Raw genomic sequence first — 22,560 nt, 5'->3', positions numbered from 1 at the left:
CAACTAAAAACTTTAGTTAATTGAATTCACAGTAATTTTCAGAATATGTTTTTGTTGTCCTTATTTATACATATTTATTATTTTAAACTGTACTTGTGTACATGAATACGTGTGAAGAATTGAGCCAAATAAATCAGTATTTAATTTTTTTGTTGGTTATTGTCTTTTAAAATATATAATGAAGACATTTTGAGTCAGATAAATTTTCAATTAAACTATTAATTAAGGTTTTTAGTTGAGATAAAAAATTCAATGGCACGAGCGGGATTCGAACCCACGATCTTCGGCTAGATACGCCGCTGCTCTACCACTTGAGCTATCGTGACCTTGATCTGCTTGGACATTAACTTCCTATCTCAACCGCACCTTTTGAATTTTCCCTCCTTTTATCTCGACTAAAAACCTTAATTAATTGTAATATATTAATTGGTCAAGCGGACCACAAAATTAGTGAATTTAAATTAAACTTTTTTTCTCCCTATATTTACTTACTTTTGTTGTAAAATAGAATATCTGAGGAATGTACTCTCAAAATTTGAATAGAAAATAGATAAGATTGGGGGTATGATGTAGCATCCGAGGCTATAGAAAGAGATTTTAGCATCCGAAAATCAGTCCCAAGAAGGTTAAAGAACCAATAACTGTAAGGTGATCATGTGGGCAAACTGTGATAGATTAGAGATCTCTTCCATCAGTGACAGAAGCTTTAAGAAGTAAAAAAAAGGTTGAATGATACAAAACAAAAATGTTTCGTAATAAATCATTTATTTATTTTTATTGTATAAATAACACAGAAATTTATACCCTTTCTCAAAAATGTACAATTAATTACATATATATATATTTCAAAGTAAAATAAAAACAGAAACTTAGATCATGTCTTGGGATAGGGGAGAAGGGTTTGACTGAGTTTGAGAATCAGTCTCAAAAATTACAAACCTTGGCTCTGGTTCATCTATCACATGTTGAGACAAGCAATATCGTTTATATATTATAACATACATATATTATATTTACATACTCGCGCACACACAAATAAACGTTAATAAGCAAAAAAGTACTACTAAGTCTTGTTAAAGTCCAAAGCGAAGTTATGTAAAATTAGTTTGATTTCATTTAAATTCTTGAGATCTCAATTTATTCAAGAAGTAATTTAAATTTACAAAGGCACGTAGTAACAATTTTTTGTAAAATATATAATACCAAAAGGGAAGACAACAATAAAAACTTTCAAATGAAAGTTTGAGCTTTTCATAAATTAGAAAAAAATATAAAATTGCATACATATTTTGCAAACTCAAAAGCCAACTTTCCTTTTTTCTTTAAATTAGCAGGGAAATGAAAATACCAATTTTACTCCTTTCCTTATTCTTCAAGATCGAAATATTACCATCGTAACTAACCCTACAAAAATATATATTTAAAAATAAGCAGAAAATTTTAAAAAGTAAATTTAAATTGTCTTACCTAGTATATAAGAGAACACCAATTTTAAGTTAAATGTGATCTTAAAAGGTACCACACTTTCATCTCCTTCTATTGGTAAAAATAGAGCTATAAATGATATAAGTCCAATAAAAAGGACGATAGGGCTGTATGTGCTGTTCCTATCTGAAAACATATCGCAGAATAAATTTGCTTTATAATTTAATCACTTTTTAGTCCTTACAATGAGTATCTTTAGAGAGAGCTTCAATTTGGCTGGCACTGGACTCCCAGTCATTTGTCATCCGGTCATCAGGCTTCAACGGGAAAATATTATCTTTCGTTGGTTCGGGCACCCCATTATGGAGTGTGACTCTAATGTCTTTTTTTCCAATGACCTTTTCCGCCTTTTCGTTGTAAATCTGGATTCTAATTTTGTCGGTGACATTGCAGTTGCCGACTTGGAGGGCGATGTGACGAATGACTATGTCTGTCTGGCAGCATGATTTAAGGTAGCCTTGGGCATGGCCGACTTGATATTTGTCCGGAGCCGTGCATAAGACTGAAAATCACAACATATCAAGAAGAGATTCACTCATAAAACAACTAAATAAAATGAAAAATTAAATACCCCTGAACTTGATGGTTGTGTTGTAAGGATTATAAAATGTAATTATTTGCTTGTGTGTCTTTACATCTCCTAAGTAGAAGTTCACCTCCGGCGGAAACGCAAATACAGGAACCGTGCCATCAATGGCATAACCAGACTGCATTCCATAAAGTACAATATTTTCTAAAATACCAAATAAATAAACAATTAAAACATTTTGAAAATTGTTGTTCTCCCAACTGTACACAACTGCAGTTCTTGGTGAGGAGGTCCCGGGGCATCTCAGTTTTAGTTTGACGGTATTATAGGGATGGATTTAGCCTGGATCAGGGGGGTTGGGGTGAGTAGAGAGTTTATTGTGAACTTAGAAAATTTGGTGAGGATTAATTTCTTGAGAAAGGATATTTTAAGGTTGTTGTAGAGGTTTTGGAGACATAGTAGCATTGTCTATGATTCTGAATAATTTGGTTTGGAAGGACTTGTAGGTTTAGCAGTGCCCCATAGTCCAGGTGTCCAAATCTGTTTTGAGTAGTGTTTTCTAGTGTCATTTCATTTTTTTTTAAATAATTAATTTTTTCCCCTTGACAAGTTTGATCTGTGTTCAATTAGTCGAAGAAGTCTAATGTGTCTATTCAGTTCCTGTCTTTTTATTTGTACGTGTCAGTTCCAGATTAAGGGAATTGTTATAGTGTGAGTCAAAATAGAACCCAAGGTAATGCATGTAGTAGGTTTTAGGAATTTGTTGAGGGGTTTTGCTTCGGAAGGTAAATGTAACATGGGTGCTATTTTCATACAGGAATGTTCTGAGCACACTGCCCTCCCATTCTCACAGGAAAGTAATCGGAGTAGTCTAACTCTTGGCGAATCCAGAAGATTCATCCTGTGAGATAGGAGTGAAGGACTGAGGTGTTTGGAAGGTCGCGCTTTAGTTTGTGTAGGAAATACTTTTGCCATAGGTGAATGCTTGTGACTCCTGGTGACATGCATAGCAAAGCCTCGATACAGTATTCTTTATGCTCAAAGGATGAGAAAATGTGGTCTACAACATGAAGTTCCTGATATTTAGTGTTGAAAGCGAAAACCAAATTGGTGGTCTAGGAGAAAGTTGAAAGAATTAAAGGCAAAAGAGTCAAACATTTTAGGAGGATCTTCTCAAATATGTTTGAAAAGAGAGGGAACAGTCTAACTGGATGGTAGGTAGATGAATTACGAGCAGGTTTACTCAGTTTAGAACAAAGGATAATTTTTGAGTATTCTAAAGTAAAGGGAGTGTGTATTGTGGAATATACTGCTGTGTACGTGAGGAAGATTATGGCTTTTTTAAGGAATTCACAGAGGATTCAGGACATCGCAGGAATCAATTCAACCAATAGATCAAATTTTCCCAATAGTCATAAAAATTTTTTAAAATGTTATTTACCAATTATGTCGAAAAGTTTAAAATTTTTAAACTCTAGTTGCTCTTTGATATTTAGCTTGTTCAGAAGCCAAATCAGAGCCAAATCAAAAAATCTTGTGAATCTTCTGTATTTGACTGATCTGAAATTCCTAATGCGATATACCACTCTTTGGATCTATAAAAACAAAATTTTTAGTGCGGCTGCACATAACAACTGAATTTTCTTGGAATAGAAAAGAATAACAAACCCAGGAAGTTGACTGAGAAGAAACAGGCTTATAAATGTAACTACCCGTGTAACGAAAGTCTTTAAATTTTGGGCTGCAAGGGCCTTGCTGTTTTACCTGCTGTACTAATCTTTTTATAAACATCCCATCAAATCAAACTCCCAAATGCAATTTCTGAATTTTCACACCTTAAATTTTAGAAATACAATTTATATATTAAAACTAAAAGGTTGAATGTTTCTTAAAATAATTATTTAATGGGTATTCTTAAAAACAAAGCTCTAAATGGAAATCCAGGCAAATTTCTGAACTCTCTCCATCATAACCATTTTTGTGAATTTCTCCATCTGTTCTGCAGGGCGATGAACCTGTAATTTGGTGGTTACCGATCATTTTTGCCTGTCTGATGCATTTCACCATTTTTAGAGTGTCTGTGTGATTGATGTGAAGTCAAATCTCTTTTACATTGTCGTGAGGGGTCAACTTAAGACTTAATCCACCAAAGGCATTAACCACAAGCACCGCACCTCTCACGATCTTATTAAAGAGATTTGATTTACCAGGACACAGACTCAACATTGAACTGCAGACATTAATTGCATGACAGACCAAAACAGCAAAGAATAGGAGACCAAAAAATCAGTCACATATTACATAACCATTTTGATTGTACAAATTCCTGACTTTTCATACCTTCAATTTCAGAAATAAAATTTACAAAAAGAAAAAGCATGACTACTTCTTAAAATAATTATTTACTGACATTTCCCAAATATAGGTATTGTGTAATATGGACAAACTATGTCACTACTCTGCAGACCATCATTAGAAAAATCTTATAAAAATAAAAATTGTACATTTTTAATTTAAGGAGAATTACAATAATTTAATACGGCTTTGAAATTTATTAAAGTAAAGAAATTCATGTCATACAGAAGGGCTTATTTTCCAAGTACCTGTTGGATGTTACGGATGAGGAGTCAAACCTCTTTACAATACTTCTTTCATACTATTCTCAATTAAAAACTATGGGCTGTGCCAGGATTTGAACCCAGGACTGCTAGCATGGCAAATACAAGTTGGAACCCTACCACTCAGCCTAATAATAATACATTAAATTCTTTTTTTTCATAATTCATACATTTTATTAAATGTATGAATACAAACTAAAAGTTAAGAAAGACAAGTATGCCATTCCTTGGCTCTATATAGAGAGTGTGTAGGAGAATTTTACTTGAGCCTGGCAGCAAGTATTTGGGTCCTCTGTAACTATTTCTGAAATAACAGGGCTGTTTAGTTATGTATAGTACTGAAAGATACGTCACTTTGTTAATTTCTGGGCATATTGAGAGTACTTATTAGTGAAAATGTGGTAGTGGAGAAATATCGAGTATGCCACCACCCTAATTGAGGAAATGATAAGTAAATTCAAATTAAGAAATTAAGATTGAATTTAGATTTAGTACTTTACAATTAATTAAGGTTTTTAGTTGAGATGAAAAAAAGTTAATGGCACGAGAGGGATTCGAACCCACGACCTCCGGCTAGATACGCTGCTGCTCTACCACCTGAGCTATCGTAACTTTTTTTCATCTCAACTAAAAATCTTAATTAATTGTAAAGTATTAATTGGTCAAGCGGACCACTACAATAGCGAATTTAGATTTAGATTTAAAAACATGTTTGGGGCTGAAATGATGTAGCTGTTGCCAGCCCCAGCAGCCTAACTTCGGCGACAAGACAAATAAGACTGCCAATACCAAGGGTGGCAATTAAATTGTTGTTGGAATTAAATTGTTGTAAATTTCATAAAAGCAGGTGTTGCCTGCAGGCCTTGTGAAGTTATAATACATTGTGTGTGTGTGTGTGTGTGTGTAAATGTGTGTACAATTGAGCTTATACAAATCCGTAATTAGGAATTGAGCTATATAAATCAGTAATTAGTAACAAACACAAATTTAGCCAAAGAACAATAGAACAATATTGAATAAATTATGAACCTCAAGGAAATGTTTTAACACATTTGCATTAATCTTGAAAATAATGTTTCAGAAAAAAGTGTAAAATAAAAAAAAAAAAAAGCATGGCAGCATTAATGCTGATTTTGCAAAAAGTAATCAAATCAATTTTACAAATACAAATTTTCTTTAAAATATCATTACCGGGGACAGCGGTGGCCCAGTGGTTAGGAACTTTATTCAAAATTAATTTGGAAAAATGGTTCTGACCTCTTGTGATACCCACCGATAGTTGGATGTTAAGCTGTAAGAAATTTCTTTAATTACTGACTTCACAACAAATATACTTATAAAAATTTGCATTGAAACAAATGTATATAAAAAAGAAGAGGGCATAATTATTTTTGCATGTCATTTGTAAATTGACAAAACAATAGACAAATCGAAGATACATATTTTGAATAGAATGTGTCAAACAGGAAACCTGCTGGAATAGGCAAACCAGGATGATCAAGCTATCCACAAATTAATTTTCTATCAAAGCTGACAAGAGAAAGTTCAGCAGTTTTCTTTCAAACATTTAAACAAATGCTAATTTGTAGTTTGGTTGTTTCCAACATGTCGGCAAGTACAGGCAGACTAGTACGAGCAGGAAAAAATATTTAAGTTAATCACTTCACAGATTATTTGATTCTTCAGATTCTGGATTACTCTACTAGGTCTTTCTATTCTTGCGGGTTTAAATTTTTCTATTATGGCTATACAACATCTCCAGTGACAGTGGCAGCTGAATGGAAGTTGATACTTCTGCTTGTAGACCCATGCCCCACGGTGGTGCGTTCAATTCCCACCATTGCCCCTGGCCCTTTTTTCACACTACCCTTTTCCCCCTAACTACATACATATACTATATGATGAAAGAAAATACATAAGTACCATGAGTCCACCCACATAAACACTGACAACCACCACTAACTTTAAACAAAAAGTTTGCGCTGCTCTCTATAAAATTAAAAAAAAAAATTAAATTTATTTATTAAAACTGGTCTTATTAGACCAGCCATTAATTTTACAATAATATTATAGAATAAATAAATGTTTTACATTCTTATAAACCCATTGGTACAATAAGATTTACATTTCACTATTCACTGTTCATTTTTAACTACACAAGTTCATATGGATTTGTTCTTTTTAATCTTCGTATTTCGGTTATGTAAGAGTTTGGTCGCTTCCACATTCTCGTGCTGGCTGAGGCGAGCCTGGTGTTTGGCAGCAAATCTTTGTATTTCCTCCGTGACCTCAGGGATCTTAAGATCCCTATGTAACCATATTCCTTACATACCAAAGTGCATTGACCATGCTACATAAGATTTCATTTTGGAGTGTTTGAATGATTTTGATATTGCTGTGTTTGGTACAAACCCATAGTTGAATATCATATGTCCACATAGGCTTTATGATTTGTTTATATAATAATATTTTATTTTGTATAGCAAGATTGGACCCACGTCCTATCAACCAGTATAGTTGTCTATACCTTAAACCTATTTCTGTCCTTTTTTTCTTCACTTACTTCCATCTCAGCTTGGCATCTAAGGTCATTCCCAGATATTTAGCTGTATTGCTGTATGGTATAGTAGTTCCATCAATTGTGAGTGATGGAACATGGTCATGGTAAAGATGAGATGAACTGATTTAGCTTGATTTTCCATTTTTTGTTCATTCGTTTATCTTATTACAAGCATTTTGGTTGAATGGGTAATAGTCGGTTCTAGTGATATCACCACTGTGTCATCTGCAAACATTGCAATTTTTACTCCATCTATTTTCAGAAAATCACTGGTATATAACAAGTAAAGAAGTGGACCTAATATGCTACCTTGTGGCACTCCTGCATTTACTGTTTTTAATTTTGAGTATTGATCTTCTTGTTTGATTCTAAACAGTCTGCCAGATAGGTAGGAACTGATATCAACATATTGCTTTGGTGGCATCCCTTTTAGTTTATTGATCAGTCCTTCGTGCCAGACCTTGTCAAAAGCTTGTAAGACATCAAGGAAGATAGCAGAACAAATTTATTTTTCTTCAAGAGATTTTTCTATTACGTCCGTTACTCAGTGAATTTGGTCTATTGTTGAATGTTCGATGGTCTATTCAGAATCCAAATTGGTTGGTCAGGGATGATTTTCTTTTTTTTCTACAATAGGTTTTATTCGTTTTAATAATAACTTTTCAAAGAGTTTAGACACTGTCGGTAGTAGCGATATTGGTCTATATGATTTGACCTCGTTTGCCGTTTTTTTCATATTATTTTTATTATTATTATCATCATCACAATGACCTGCGAATTTCCAGATGCTGGGAACATATTTCAGTCTGATTGCAGCATTAAATAGGTATGTTAGTTTAACCATACCTTTTTTGGCAATTGTTTTAGTCCAGTGATAAGGTCATATCCTTCTGTCTTTTTAGCAGGTAAATTTTTAATTTCTTGTGCTACTTCTTTAGGTGTAATTAGCTTTATATTTTCTTCTTGTGGAGTGGTTGTTGCTTCAAGTAAGCTGCCATTGATGTTTTCATTTGGTTTGAAGATTTCAGCAAGGTAACTAGCAAAATAATTCGGCTTTTTTCTGCTGTCTTTCGCCCATGTCCCATCCTCTTTTTTTAATGGAGGAATTTGGACGATTGGTCTTTTAATTTTTTTATGGCCTTTCATAGCGAGTAGTCAGTTTCTTAGCCTGGATCTTCTAGATAATTTCTGATTGAGTCGTCATGTAGTTTTTTTTTTTATACCTTCCGTTGAGTTTTTGAGCCATATTGTTAAGAATGTTTTTGTCTGCAGGGTCTCTTGATTGTTGCCACCTTCTCCTAGCCTTTCTTTTCTGATTTATTAGTTCTTTAATTTCCTTGGGGTAGTTGAAGCCAATTGTTTTATGCACAGTCTGACTAGTATTACACCATGCTGAAGTCTGAATGATTGAGCTGAACACCTCTACTTCATTATCTAATTGTTCTTCCGTTTTTAGAGGAACATTAAGTACCGTTTTTGCATCCACGTCTAAGGCAAAACTACTCCAGTCAGTAGTTAAATTAACTAATGTTGGCTTGCATTTTTTTATTTTTTATTATCCTTTCACTTAGCGTCAGTATAACTGCTGAATGATCAGAATTTAGATCAAAGTTTTCTGTTATGTTAATGAAGGTAGGAGAAACTTTTTTGGTAATAAAAAAGTCTAAGAGATCAGGTATTTTGTTGCAGTCTGTTGGCCAGTAGGTTAGTTTCCCTGTAGAATGATAGCCTAGGTGCTCTAGGAGTTTCAAGTAATCTGAACACTTTAGATTGTGCTTTGGTAGGCAATATACTGTGCCAATAGCTATTTTCTGTTTGACAGAGTTAAGTACGACCACAGTGAGTTGGATGTCATCAGTTTGAAGAGAACGATCTTCCAAGTATCGTATGTTGTCCTTTATGATGTTAGCGCTACCACCATTAGGGTTGTTTTAGGATGGATGGTGTGATATATTCTGTAACCATTTAATTTTAAAAATGACTGTTTTGTTAGGTGGGTTTCAGTTACTAAGCAAATATCAATTTTCTGCATATTTAGCAATATTTGAAATTCTTGTTTTTTCCCTAGTATGCCATTTGCATTCCATTGAGTTTAGGTTACTCCTTTTTTAGCGTAGGCTCTCTATACCACAAAAATATTGTTAAAAAGTCACAATTCGTGAAAAATTACAGAACCCATCATCTACTATAATTGTATAATTGTTATTGTGCTGACAATTGAAAAGTTTCTTTCTTCAGTCCGACCAACAAGAAAGGAATATTAGAATGAAATACAAAAGAACAACATTATTCTGAAAAGTTAATATTAAAGAATATTGTCTGGAAATGTTTATTCAAGAGAACCAAGAAATGGGAAAAGTGCTTGTAATTTACTTTGTAACAGCTCTTCCACAAAAGAAATTATCCTAAGAAAAGATTGGCTTGTTTAACAAATAAAGAAAGAATCAAAGTACAAAAGTGAAGTGCTAGGAAAATAAGATAAAACTTAAATTGTGAAAGCTGAAATTAGTATTTATTAATTTTAAGTATTTTAACAGCAAAATTCTTCAAATGATACCATGAAGTGTGTATTTAAGCCATCTTCATGAGCTGGATACATTAACTGATCATTATTCACCTCTCGGACCCCATTACATTTCACTCTATTATTTTAATTTGAAATTATTATTTTCAATATAAAGTGTCAAAATGGAAAGGTGTATGGCCTTAATGCAATGTCATTTTGAAACAATGCACACTTTTACACTCAAGATATTTACACATATGTTGAGATTGCCTGGGCCAATAAAGTCAAACAAACAACAAAACAAAAAGAACTCGCAAAACTTTATGCATTATAGGAGTTATGAGAACATGCCCCATAGCTTGTACAGAGAAAATATTATGAATAATCTTTCTCTATAGAATGATAATGAAGACACAAAGAAACCCAAGGGCAAAGCATAAACTCTAGGGATCAAAACATAAATGGAAGGATAAGACCTGATAATTAATACTCATTGCTCCACAAGAAGATGGACAATAATTTTGAAGACAAAATTTCCAGACCAACTTAAACCAAAAAAGAGTGGGAATTAGTAAAACCCACATATTAGCAAAGGTATCTGTTGGTATACTGTTGGACCTAATGCAATAAGGTGCAAAGGTAGTATTTGGTCCTGAAATTAAGTGCACAGTGCACAGGGTAGTATCAGTGACTCAATTTAATTTGAACATAAAATACAAAAACAAAGACATGACTATCATGCCAGACAGCTTCAGCCACTCAAATATCATACAGTCGTGAATTGCAAAACCAAACTAAATAAGTTAGGTATGAAAACAAATCATTCTCTACTGGCTTCTAGAACACGCAGGAGTAGAGGGAAACAAATAATCTTTGTAAGAAATGGGGCTATTAATCATTGATAGGACCTGAATGTTTTTGCCACGGCAAAAACAATACCTTAAAAAAGAAGATAATGTGAACGTGAGGAGATAATGGTAATCACTTACTGAACTCAAGTTAAGAACTTATGAGATTTGAAAAGAAAGAAACTACAAAATACATCTAAACTATGCAGGAAGAAGCTCCAAATCTTAACAGATTTTTTGACATGGGACTACAGACAAAATAGACTTCTGAGAAAGATCAGCGTCAACAAGGCAAAGGAACTCTTATTATTAGATTACATTGTCAAATTTATGAAATTCCTCAATGAACTAGGCTGATGATTAACGAAAAGTACAGTAGCATATAAATTGCAAGATATAATAATTGAATATACGTCCATTCATTCATACTTAAAAAGTGGAGACAGTTCACCCTGTAGAACTAGTTACAATATTTTGACTGACTTTTATTTATATAATACTCTGATGATGAGAAGCCGAAACACATTCGACAAACCAAAACAGTGAAAATAATGAGTCCAAAATGATTTGAAAGGAAAAAACTAGTACATCCTTACCAGGAGGAAGAGGAGCAAAGGGCCAATTTTGAGCACCGCATGGTGCACAACTAGCTTTCAGGCTGAATTGTCACAAAAACTTGTCCACATGAACAAAAACCATTTCAAAGGTGAAACTATAATTATTCTTTCAGACAGTAAGGCAACTTTAAGCTCCAACTCCAGGCTTACCAAGATTACCTCAAAACATCTATGGAATTGCCTTAATAACCTAAAAAAATTGTGATCTTCCCTAACACGGTCCCTGGTAATGAGAGAATTACAGGTAACGAGGCAGTAGATATATTTGCTAAAAAGAAAGCCACAGAACAATTCATGAGCCCAAATCCATATTCTGGAATAATAATCGAAAGAGGACTGGAATCTTGGAGAACTAACAAACAAAACAAATACAAGTCCAGGCATGGGCAGGGCACACACACACAAAAGGAATTAAGAGGAAATCCTACTTAACAGAAGGGAATAAAAACTCTAACTGACATATTTATAAGTTCACGTTCCAGTTAATAACACCTTAAAAAAATGGTACTATCAACAGATGACCAATATTGATTATGTCAAGAAGAAGCAGAAACGGCAGAACATATCCAATGCAAATGCACTCCAATAGTTAGGAAAAGGATATAACATTTGGGAAACCTGTGATCCATGCAAATCTTGATTCCACACCCCTGAAAAGAATGTCTTATTTCATAAAAGAAACGATCAGCAGAGCAACACAATAGAGGAAAGTATAAGTTTGAAAAAACAAATCCTTATGACTCAATATGTAAGGGGAAAAATATTCAAGATGATACATGATTTTTTATGAAGTTATGAGTGTCTGATTGATTCAATAATTGATGAAAAAGAAGGAATATTCCACAAAGGACATAAATGCAAATCAATCAAAACTGAAAGATTAAACAACATTCTTGACAGTTTAATTTTAAATTCTTGCCAGCTGGATGATGAAAACAAAACTATTGTGAATGTATAAGCAATTATTTATAATACTCAAGATAATTTTTTATGAAGTTATGAATGTCTGATTGATTTGATAATTACTGACAAAGAAGGAATATTCCATTAAGAGTAAAATCAAATTCATCATGACATGACGTTATGAAATAGTCAAGATGAAATATGATTTTTTTTCAATAATTGATGACAAAGAAAGAATATTCCATTAAGGCTAGAATTGCAAATCAATCAAAACTGAATGATAGAAAATTTAAATCCTCACCATAGGAAATATCAGAATGCTAGAAACATAGTTTATTGTGAATATATCAGTCATCATTTATAATACTCAAAATGATATATGATTTTTTAAGAGGTTATGAGTGTCTGATTGATTTAATAATTGCTGACAAAGAAGGAATATTCCATTAAGGCTAGAATTGCAAATCGATCAAAACTGAATGATAGATAACTTAAATCCTCACCATAGAAAATAGCAGAATGCTGGAAACAAAGTTTATTGAGAATATATCAGTCATAATTTATAATACTCAAAATTATATATGATTTGTTATGAGTGTCTGATTGACTTAATAATTACTGACAAAGAAGGAATATTTCATTACGGCTGGAATGGCAAATCAATCGAAACTAAAAGACTAAACATAACAGTCTTGACACGCTAAATCCTTACCAGGGAAATGAGCAAATTGATTAATACAATGCTAATGTGAATGTTTGAGCAATTATTTTTAAATTTCAAGATGATATATAATTTTTTATAAAGTGATGAGTGTTGAATTGATTCGATGATTGCTGACCAAAGAAAAATATTCAATTAAGACTAGAAAATTGCAAATCAATCAAAGCTTAAGTTAACTATTTACCATAAGGAACAGCAGAGTGCTGAAAACTGAACTGTTCTGAATATATCAGCAATTATCAATGGACAACAAGGTCTATGAACTTTATAATCACAACACGTATTTTATCACTATGAGGAAGTCCTGGTTTATATTTGCTTAAGGACGAATCTAAACATCGATTATTTAAACAATAGGGCACACAGCAAAAACAAATATGTACATATGTATAAGCTATGGTTTCCATACAAGATTTAATATACATAAAAATATACTTACAACAGTTGAAATCCTCTCATTCGAAACGTTTTAATTTGACAAAGACGTTGAGACGAAACCAAAATGGCAATTTAGCAGATTAGATTGTCGAGTCGCATTTTTTATGTGAACGTCATAAATATTTTGGATCTGTTAGAGGATTATTTTCGACGTTGACAGCTCCTGGGCAGGCTCTGGGCGAATGCAGCGCTGTTAGCATCCCCCCCACTGGTGATACTATTACCTGCAGAAAAGTACTGGTTTTATGTGAATCTGTGTGGATTTCAATTTTAAATAAAAATTGTGAAAAAGGATTCAAATTGAATAATTTTCATAATCAGTTTATTAATTAAAAATAGGCCAAGCAATTGGCAAAGAATTATTACCATATGCAACAAATTTTCAAAGAGAATTTATTTATTGTTTTAATTTGAACATAAACCTAAACAATCATTATAGTAATAATAATTATTATAAATGTGACAGTTTACAATGTTCACTTGTTTATGTTTCTGTTAAGTACCGTTGTTTTTATTTCATAGTTTTTTATAGTTTGTATAGGTGGCTCTGCAGTTTGTTTAATTAGGTTTCTGTCATTGTTACAACTGTTACCGCTTGGTTTTCTTATCTTTTATGCTTATCCATTTTTATTAATGTTATGTACGTTCTTTCTTGACGGTTTGTCGCTGTATTTAATGAAGAAAATGAAGAAGGGACAGTTTTCTGGTCTCTCCCAAGCTTTCAAACTCCACTCATAGTTTTAAAATTTATAAAGAAAAAATCTACTGCTTGTTTTTGTTCGTTTTATTAAATATGCCTGTATTTTCCGAGTGATGAGCGATTCCGATGACACGGATATACTTCTTCTGATCCCCCCGAAGTTCTTCACCGTCCCTTCGGACCAGGAGTTCGAGCTGGAAGAGAAAGAGAAGAAGGAAGTCGTGAGCAGTCTGGTATCCCAAGTGAACAGCCTGGAGAACCGTGTCAACGTTATCGAGAGTTTTACGTCGTCGAGGTGTGGTTCGAGTTTCGGCGAGGAAGGCGATAAAAGCGACCTGGAATTGAAATCGGTCAGGTCGAGAGACAAAGAGAGCTTCCTCAAAGAGATAGATGTGTACCTAGAGTCAGTCAAGACGGTCCGACAAAGCAAAGAGAATTCTCTCAAAGAGGCCAAGCATTTCCTCGGAATGGAAGATAGAGCGATCGACACACTTTTTCAAAACGGCAGCCCTTCGAAACGGCTCGCCTTGCCCGAAGTAGACAAGCTTCTTAAAGAAATGGAAATCACGCAAAATGAAATCGAGAATAAGCTCAAAGCAAGAGAGATCGAGTACGGTATGGACAAGGAGAAACAAATCTCGCCTCGCAAAGTTTATCTAAACGGTGAAAATATCGGCTCGGTGCCAGACTTAAATTTCGGCGTGCGAGAAATGTTTAATTCTCCTAATACAAGTCCTTTAAAAGCCAAAGAGCCGCCTAAGCCGCCTATTGTAGATCAGTTTACTAAAAGAGATGAGTATCTAGTTGGGAGCAGCAACAGTGAAAGAAGGAGTTCCATTTCCAGCGTATATTCAAGGACGCCGAAGAAAGACACAGATACAAAGATGCCTGAGAGGCGTTACAAAGCGGGATATATGTCGCCTAGGAGACGTCTTCAAATGACAAGTGATTATGTGTGCAACACTAAACCACTCGAGTGCAAAACGTCTTTCATTGAGCCTGAGGAGAAAGTTATGACTTCCGTGGAAAACAGCGAACAGAGGTTTAAGCCCGAAGGTCTGATAAACACGTACAAACCAAACTCAATTCCAGAACAGGCAATGAGGTGAGATGATAAAACATATGGTTTAATTTGTTTTGAAAATATTGTTAATGTTTGACTTTTTTAAGGAGCAATCTTCTTAGCCTTGCAGACCTTTGGAAAAGTGATGGAACGTCAACTTCTGAAAACCCTTCCAAATTGAGGCAAAAGCTTGAAGAAGAAAAATATAGACGATTGGTAATAGTCCCTTCTTTGTTGATATAAGAAATCATTTTTGTTTTAAATTTCCCTTTGGGGTCTGCATAGTGATTAGATGACTTGGTTCTGTATTAATTTGGTTGTTTCTGATCATTTTATTCTACCTTTTCTCACTATATTGGTCTATTTCTTCTTCTGTGCTGAGTGTACACCTCTATTAGACTAAAATTATTGGAAATGTCCAAACAACATTTGTTTTTCAAAGTTATACCATGTTAAAATAACTGCTCAAAAAAGAATAGGGATATTGCCAATTTTGTGTATTTACTTTTCCTAGTATTTTTATTTTATTTTTATTAGAAATTGCATTAAAATTTATTAGAAATTATTAGGTTTTTTACTGAAGGATAATTTAATTAATTTTTTTTTAACAATACTGTCTAAATGTCCTCTGTTAGCTAAAACCTCTGTGCACCTGTTAGACATACTGTTAATAAGGTTGTCGCTAATTTCCTAAGGAATTTCACTCCATAGATGTTGCAATGCTGCACTCAGTTGTTGCAGGTCAATTAGCTATGGATGGTGATCGAAAGCCTTCTCTGCAACGTATCCCACATGTGCTGAATGGGATTGAAGTCTGGAGAAAATATAGAAAGGGGCAGATGGGAAATTCCCAGGTTAGATTGATTAGACATTGGTGAACAACTCTGCCTCTCTGAGGTCTGGCATTACCATCCAGAAATCAAAAATCTCTGCCAATGAGATCGCTAATTTAAGGGATGTATTCATCGATAATTTCTTGGACATAATGGACTGCGGTGAGGTTGCCTTCAAAATATGTAATCCAGTTCTTCCTCCAGTGTAAATCAGAGCCCAGACCATTACACTGCCTCATCCAAACCACTGAAGGGAGCATGTACTGGGGCATTGAACGCATCCTCTGTATTTGGTAGAATCTTCTGCTATCGCTATGCAGACCGAAACGTGACTCATCAGTTAACACAATAGTATTCCAATGGTTGTTCTCTTCTAGGCGCTCACTGCACCATATTCTCCTGAGTTGCTGGTGGTGGGCTGTTGCTGCAAGTCGTTTCAAAGGGCGTACAATGTGAGGCCAACTTACCACAGACGATTACAAATCGTTTGGTTGATAAAGGTCTTGCCGAAACATCTTTTACTTCATTTAGGATCTGGCAGCCACTATGTAAAGGGTTCCATCTTACAGCAATGAGAAAATTTCTGTCCTCCTTTAGCGTCGTAGTGCGCTGAGATCCACTACCCTATTGGCTCTTTCAGTCTCTAGGAATCGGGCTAAAGCCCAGACCATGCTCTCAGAAACGCCAACTGCCTCTGCGATATCCATTTGCCAGTGACCTCGATGACTCATTCTCACAATAATATTACGAATTTCTGGTTCAAGATGATGTTTTTCTGTGGTTAAGGAAAATACAACTGGATTAAAATGGAGAAAAGATGAGAAAAGCTGTTTGTTTACAAAATGAGTAATATTCAAATTTGCTATTCTTCAATCAATCCATTATTAAAAGTGAGGATTAACAAATTCTTTTGTTTTTGACTTGCATTTTCTATTTTGTTTTATCCAACTGACAAGAACATGTTGGTTAATTTAAGTAAGATTAATAAAATAAGGATAAACTACAAATATCCCTATTTATTTTTGAGCATTTTATAATAATAATAATAATAATAATAATAAGGGAGTCACATCTGGTAACATGGAAATCTAGTCTGATAAACCAAGGAAGCCAATTAACTAAAAAAAGCCAACTTGATGAGATGCTATCTCTCAACTCGTCGGATGTTGGCAAATCGATATACATCACCAGCTTCTCATTCTAAAGTCCAAATGGCATAAACATTAATAGATTTTATTTTCACACAAAAAAGTCAAGTAGAAGAACTGAAAAAAATACAATCTTCACTTCTTTCTACCTTCAGGAGAGTGCAATAATTGTACATTGGTATTGCACTTCATGTAATTTGCATACTGTTTGAAATTGGACGAAAATCTATGGTTCTGCTCACAAACTGAGTAAAAGTTTCTATAAAATACATCTATGAACAGTGTATTTCCAGTTTTTAAATGTTCATTTAAAAAAAAATATTATTATTATTATTATTATTTGCTCATATACAATATGGGGTTTTTCTCTCATCCGTCTGCTTGATGGTGGATTGGAGGGTAAGTTCCAGCCCTAAACTTGAGGATTAATTGAAGTTGTACCATAATGATAAATACTTAATATTATTATTTTAAATCTCTATAGAGATTTTAAACTGATAGTTTCAATGTTTCATCATTCTTGTCTGTCTATTTTCATTGGTTTTATCCATCACTCACATATTACCTTTATCTATAAATCAACCATTTGGTGAAATGCCAAAATACTTCTGCCAGACAGAGAATAGACTGACAAGGATGATCAGAGATAATATTATATATCAATTTATAAGTTTTGTTTTTCTTTGTTATTAGCATTTAGAAAACACCATCCAGACGCTTAACAGAAAAGTACTGGAAGAGCAGGAAAAGCTAGCTGTTGCTATGAGGGTAGATGAGGGCAAAGATAAGGCGATTGGGAAAATAACAGAAGCTTGGAAGCAAATGGTTGAACACTGGAAGGAAATTGAAGCCGAGAGGCATTCCATGTCTCAGAAGCTCATTAGTGAAAGGACCTCTATCAAAAGAGCCCAAGAGGATATTAACAAGGTCTCCTATTAATTAAAAAAAAAGAGTTTTTTTTTCATTTTTAACACATCTCCTTTTTGTACATATAGAAAATAGACAGGTGGGAAAAGGAAGTTTCCCAAGCCTTGGACCTTGCAGCAGGTTTCAAAGGCAAGTGCGAGTATCTCGAAGCTGAATTGACAGTCGCCAAAGAAACAGCAGATGCGAGAATACGAGAATTGGAGGATAATCTCGAATCGAAGGAGACTACGTTGAAAAATCTCATGGATGAAAGGGCAAAACTAATGGAAAAACTGCGTGATTCAGAAGAAAACAACGAAACCGTAAGGACATTTAATTTTTAATTATTTTTAATGAATTGTTTTGTATGCCCAAAAATAATTGATATAATAAAAAAAATGATATTTGACAAAATTTTATATAAAATTAAATGGTGTTAATAAATTTAAATTTAAAAATGCCAGGTTTTCCCCCTAAATATAATTTTTTGAACAGTATGCCAAACTGTACCAATAACATGAACAACATAATTTGTATGTATATGAGGTAGTATTAAAAGAAAAATATAATTTTTGTAATATCAGGAGCAATTTTTTGAGTACCGAAAGCTCATTCCAATATTTTAAATTTGCAGATGTGTTTGTATGAAAAACTAGAAAATTTTCTTGATAATGTAACAAAATTGGTGAGTTTTCTGGTTTAAAGGAATATTAGTAATCTTCCCTCCTCCCTTAAAACATGTTACAACTTTTTTTTTGTGTGTGTGTAAACGTCAATTTTATTTATACTGCAGGAGAAGAAATTGGTTGAAATGGCTAGGAATGAGGTTACAATCGTGCAGAAGAATCTGTCTGATGTCGAAGCTGAACTGGCGATTGTCAAAGAGCAAAAGGAATTACTTTCGACCCGACTCAAAGAAGAAAAAGGGAGAAATCAGACTCTAGAACAACAGAAAAATCACCTGCAAGAAGCTTTAACCGAATCGAAAGCGAAGCAAGCGCTCGCTGAAGAGGAGGCCAAAGTTGCCAGGGAACAACTGGACAAAGCGAAAACCGAATTGAGGACGCTGTACCAGAACCAGCTGGAGTCTGTCGTTCGGGACAAGCTGGCAGAATTCCAAGGGCAATTGGATGCTGCGCAGGCTTCTATGCAAGCCGAAATCGACAACAATAAAAAGATTGCCCATCAAAAGGCCGAACAGCAAAAGTCTACCTTAATCAACAGGTAATGTACACAGTTAAAATTCATAATCTGTAATTTATTTTTTTCTTACTTTACAGCCATCTTGCTGAAATTCGAAGGCTGGAATCTTTACACAAAGAGGAAATGAGAGAACTAAGCTTAAAACTGGCAGAGAGTGAGAAAAAAAGATTGCGATTGGAAAACGGAAAAAAAGATATTGCACAGAAGCTTCATGGTGTTATGGAAACTCAATGGCAACAAGCCCTCAGCATTATCACAAGCGAGTTAAGCATGCGACAGGTATTATTATTTTTTAATTACCTTAGTTGTGATCACTTTTACTCTATTATAGTGCAATTTTAATTGAAAAAAAATTTTTTTTTGCTATATCATCCTGGATGGTTTGTTAATTTTGTCTGTTGTATGTATTTTTGGTAAAATCAACGAGAACAAGCATGCTTGTTCCAAAAAAAACCACCTTGCGGTCGATACAATTCAGAATGAAAAAAAACTTAATTGCAATATTTAATGTGAATTTACAAAATATTGGGGGACCGGAAAGTAATGTCGTTTCTGCCCATGTCAATACTTGTTTGTCATTTATCAGCTCATTGTGTACTTCATAGTTGTGCCAAAGACTTTAAGGTTAGTTTACTCATACATAATTAAATCTTAATTTTTTTCCCCCAATTCATAGTGAAATGGCCAGCCAAATAACAGAAGTACATGTCTGGCATTGTACATTTTTTTGAGTTTTGCAAGGTAGTAACACAACATTTGCAATGTTTTCCAAGTGCATTAGACATTCATTCATACGAAAGATGGTTTTTTAAGTTCAAATACAGTAATTTTTATCTTTTCAACTCATATCGATTAGAAAGACCTACAATTTTGGACTTGTTAAGGGTGAAAGAGGATGCAAATCCACAATTGAGAAACTGTCAAACACTCTTAACCAACATTAGTTTGCTTCACCGGCACAATACAGAAGTGATTTTTGATTGCTTTTTCCTGGGGATGAAAAATAGGCCCTTTGTGATAATCCAAAATGCAAAATGCAGTGGCTCTCTACAAATGAAACGCCAGGTTTACACCCCAAAAAGGTGCTTTTTTGTGTCTAGTGGAGTATTCGCAGGGCCGTTCATTTTGTTGAAAAAAGTTCTGAAACAGAAAAACTGAATGCAGACCTTTATTGTGGATGATTAGATCGAGTAAATCAATCGTTAATTGAAAAGTGCCCAGCGATTGCCAACAGAAAAGGCATTATTCTACAAGACCACACTACACAAGATGAACCCTTGGAAAAATTAATATATTGGGGTAGGAGGTGTTGCCTCACCCACCATACTCGCCCGATATTGCGCCATCTGATTTCCATTTATTCTGATTGCTACATTTTCTAAGGGGCAAAAATTTTGAAATTTTGGATGATGTGTGAAATGCCAGCTCAATCAATAAAAATCAATACGGCATTGAAAATTTCTAAACTAGATGGCGAAAGGAAGAAGGTTGTTCATAGCAAGGGTGATTACATCATTGGTTAAAAATAAAAAACTTGTTAAAATTTAATGTAAAAAAAGTCATTACTTTTTGGTCCCCCAATATATTTTAACAAAGAAGCATAAAGCATCTTTTTAATACAAATTTTAAGACAATTTTAGTTTTTTTGGTAATGCTTTTTTTTATTTATTAGTGGTCTTATGTCTTGCATATTAGCCAGAGGGGATATTGTAATGGTATTTATTGAACATATTTATTTGTGGGTAAGGGTAGTGTTCAGAAAATTTCAGGGGTTAAGGTGGGAATTGTACCCAATGACCATGGGTTCTACGAGCCAAGCCTGTCACACTAACCACTCGACTACCAGGGTCCCAATCAAATGTTAAAAATAAACTTGAACCTTTGTTTTAGACTGATCTGGATACTCAGAGAGGACAGGGTGATGCTCAACCTGTGAGCAGCCGGGAAGCAAAACAATTCAAGATTATCCCAGATGTCACAGAAAGTGATGATAATCATGGAAGAGAATCTGAAGTAGGTTCACAGCCGCTGACAGTAGGTCAATCAACCAACCAAGAGCTCCTCAAGTACATCCAAATGGTACGTACTATTCCATCATCATATGTTCCATAACAATAATTTTAAAAACAATAATTATACAATCAACTTGTTCATTAGATTTCCAAGACGACTTTTTCAGAAGATTCAAAAACAATACAGTAAAATGATGTTAAAGAAAACAAAAACGTATTGAAAAATGTCTATTGTTTGATATTGTATTTTTAGCTGTTGGAGAAGCAGCCTGGAAAGCCTGTAGACAGTTCTTCCAGTCTGTGGCAGGACACTTCACAAAGTGAAATATTCGACCCAAGCCTTCCTGAAAAAATACCATGGCATCAGATCATTTCTGTGAGTTTTACATTCCTGCTTTATTCAACTTTTAATTCTTCAATTTTTTATTTGCAGAATCTGTTGCAGGGAAATTTCCAAAACGGAGCTCAGGATGCACAACAAATGAAAAAACCTCCTTGGAAATGACAGTTGTACATTGTTATATAATATTAAAAATATATGTTAAACAAAATAATAATTTATTAATCTATACTAAAGTGAGCCAGAGATTGGCATTTTATAAGATTTAAAAAATCAACTCATGAGGCTGGAAATGAAAATTGAACCTCTCCTTTCTCTTTGATACCCCAAAAAAGTATTTGAATGATATTAACGACAATAATATGCCTTTTTTTAAATTCTTATTTATTCTACGATAAGACTCACTGAGTTAATCTACAAATATTTATACGTAACAAGTTTACAATTTTATACGAGTGTGCTTTCTTATAACCTTATGTATATAAGCTTTGCATTAAAATGCATTTGTACATTTTTTAATGATATTCAACTTTAATAAAACTGTTAAATTATATTCTTCTGGTTATTCTACCTTGTACATATATACAATTAAATTTCAATCAGCCAAATGACTGAGAATGGGTAAAACAGAATGACAATAGTATAAAGAATAAAGTAGCAATTTTTCCACCACTGGTGACTGACCTCAACAACAGCAACTACTTGTACAGTCCTATTACTTTTCAATAACACAATTGGCAAAAAAAAAAAAAATAGTATTTTTATAATTAAATTTAATAATTTCCAAGAGATCAAGATGATGGAAGAAAAGATCAATTGACAAAACCAAAATTTCCCCTAAGCAAAAATGTGTAGGAAAAGATGATTAACTATAACTATATACCTTGCTTAAAAAATAGTTTATTTGTCAGTCAATTCCCCCCCCCCCAAAAAAAAAAAAATAAAATAAAATACAAAAAGCGTGACATTTTATTTATGACAAAATGGATTTGATTTTAGCTGTGATCAGAATGGTTTTATTATCTCTTGGAGTAAAAAATATTTCCTCCTTTGATCTGCAGGGTGAAAGCCTATTGTTTGATGTTACATCTTGGTCTTTCTGTCCTAGCTGATTTTTGTGAAGATTGCAC

At 33.8% G+C, this 22,560-nt stretch overlaps 2 protein-coding genes across 6 annotated transcripts; one reads left to right on the top strand and one right to left on the bottom strand.

The window, feature by feature from the left end:
- Window positions 1-1,356: 1,356 nt before the first annotated feature.
- On the bottom strand, window positions 1,357-13,426 carry LOC106674373 (motile sperm domain-containing protein 1-like). Of its 3 annotated transcripts, none has more exons than XM_014407025.2 (7): window positions 13,227-13,426; window positions 3,683-3,849; window positions 3,456-3,609; window positions 2,057-2,218; window positions 1,670-1,987; window positions 1,468-1,611; window positions 1,357-1,404 (listed from the first exon to the last, which is right to left on the bottom strand). In XM_014407025.2, exons 2-7 carry the CDS (start codon window positions 3,803-3,805, stop codon window positions 1,373-1,375), a joined length of 933 nt encoding a protein of 310 aa, XP_014262511.1. In that variant the 5' UTR covers window positions 3,806-3,849; window positions 13,227-13,426; the 3' UTR covers window positions 1,357-1,372. The 3 variants fall into 3 exon arrangements, with proteins under 3 accessions (XP_014262511.1, XP_014262512.1, XP_014262514.1); XM_014407026.2 differs by lacking the exon at window positions 13,227-13,426 and adding an exon at window positions 12,972-13,131; XM_014407028.2 differs by lacking the exon at window positions 13,227-13,426 and adding an exon at window positions 5,824-5,900.
- Window positions 13,427-13,753: 327 nt separating this feature from the next.
- Window positions 13,754-21,983, top strand: LOC106660781 (intracellular protein transport protein USO1). 3 transcript variants are annotated; one of them, XM_014383703.2, is made up of 9 exons: window positions 13,754-15,030; window positions 15,096-15,204; window positions 17,663-17,896; window positions 17,965-18,198; window positions 18,669-19,099; window positions 19,156-19,357; window positions 20,969-21,157; window positions 21,344-21,466; window positions 21,536-21,983. In XM_014383703.2, the coding sequence occupies exons 1-9, from the start codon at window positions 14,039-14,041 to the stop codon at window positions 21,593-21,595; spliced, it is 2,574 nt and encodes an 857-aa protein (XP_014239189.1). In that variant the 5' UTR covers window positions 13,754-14,038; the 3' UTR covers window positions 21,596-21,983. The 3 variants fall into 3 exon arrangements, with proteins under 3 accessions (XP_014239189.1, XP_014239188.1, XP_014239190.1); XM_014383702.2 differs by having other exon boundaries at window positions 21,524-21,983; XM_014383704.2 differs by lacking the exon at window positions 21,536-21,983 and adding an exon at window positions 21,236-21,276 and having other exon boundaries at window positions 13,755-15,030.
- The last annotated feature ends 577 nt before the right edge of the window (window positions 21,984-22,560 follow it).

This window comes from Cimex lectularius, unplaced genomic scaffold, assembly GCF_000648675.2.
Source record: "Cimex lectularius strain Harlan isolate CLEC.00 unplaced genomic scaffold, Clec_2.1 scaffold188, whole genome shotgun sequence".
Classification (NCBI taxonomy): Eukaryota; Metazoa; Arthropoda; class Insecta; order Hemiptera; family Cimicidae; genus Cimex; species Cimex lectularius.
The sequence above is the reverse complement of the archived record's forward strand: the minus strand, read 5'-3'. Positions and strand labels throughout refer to the sequence as shown.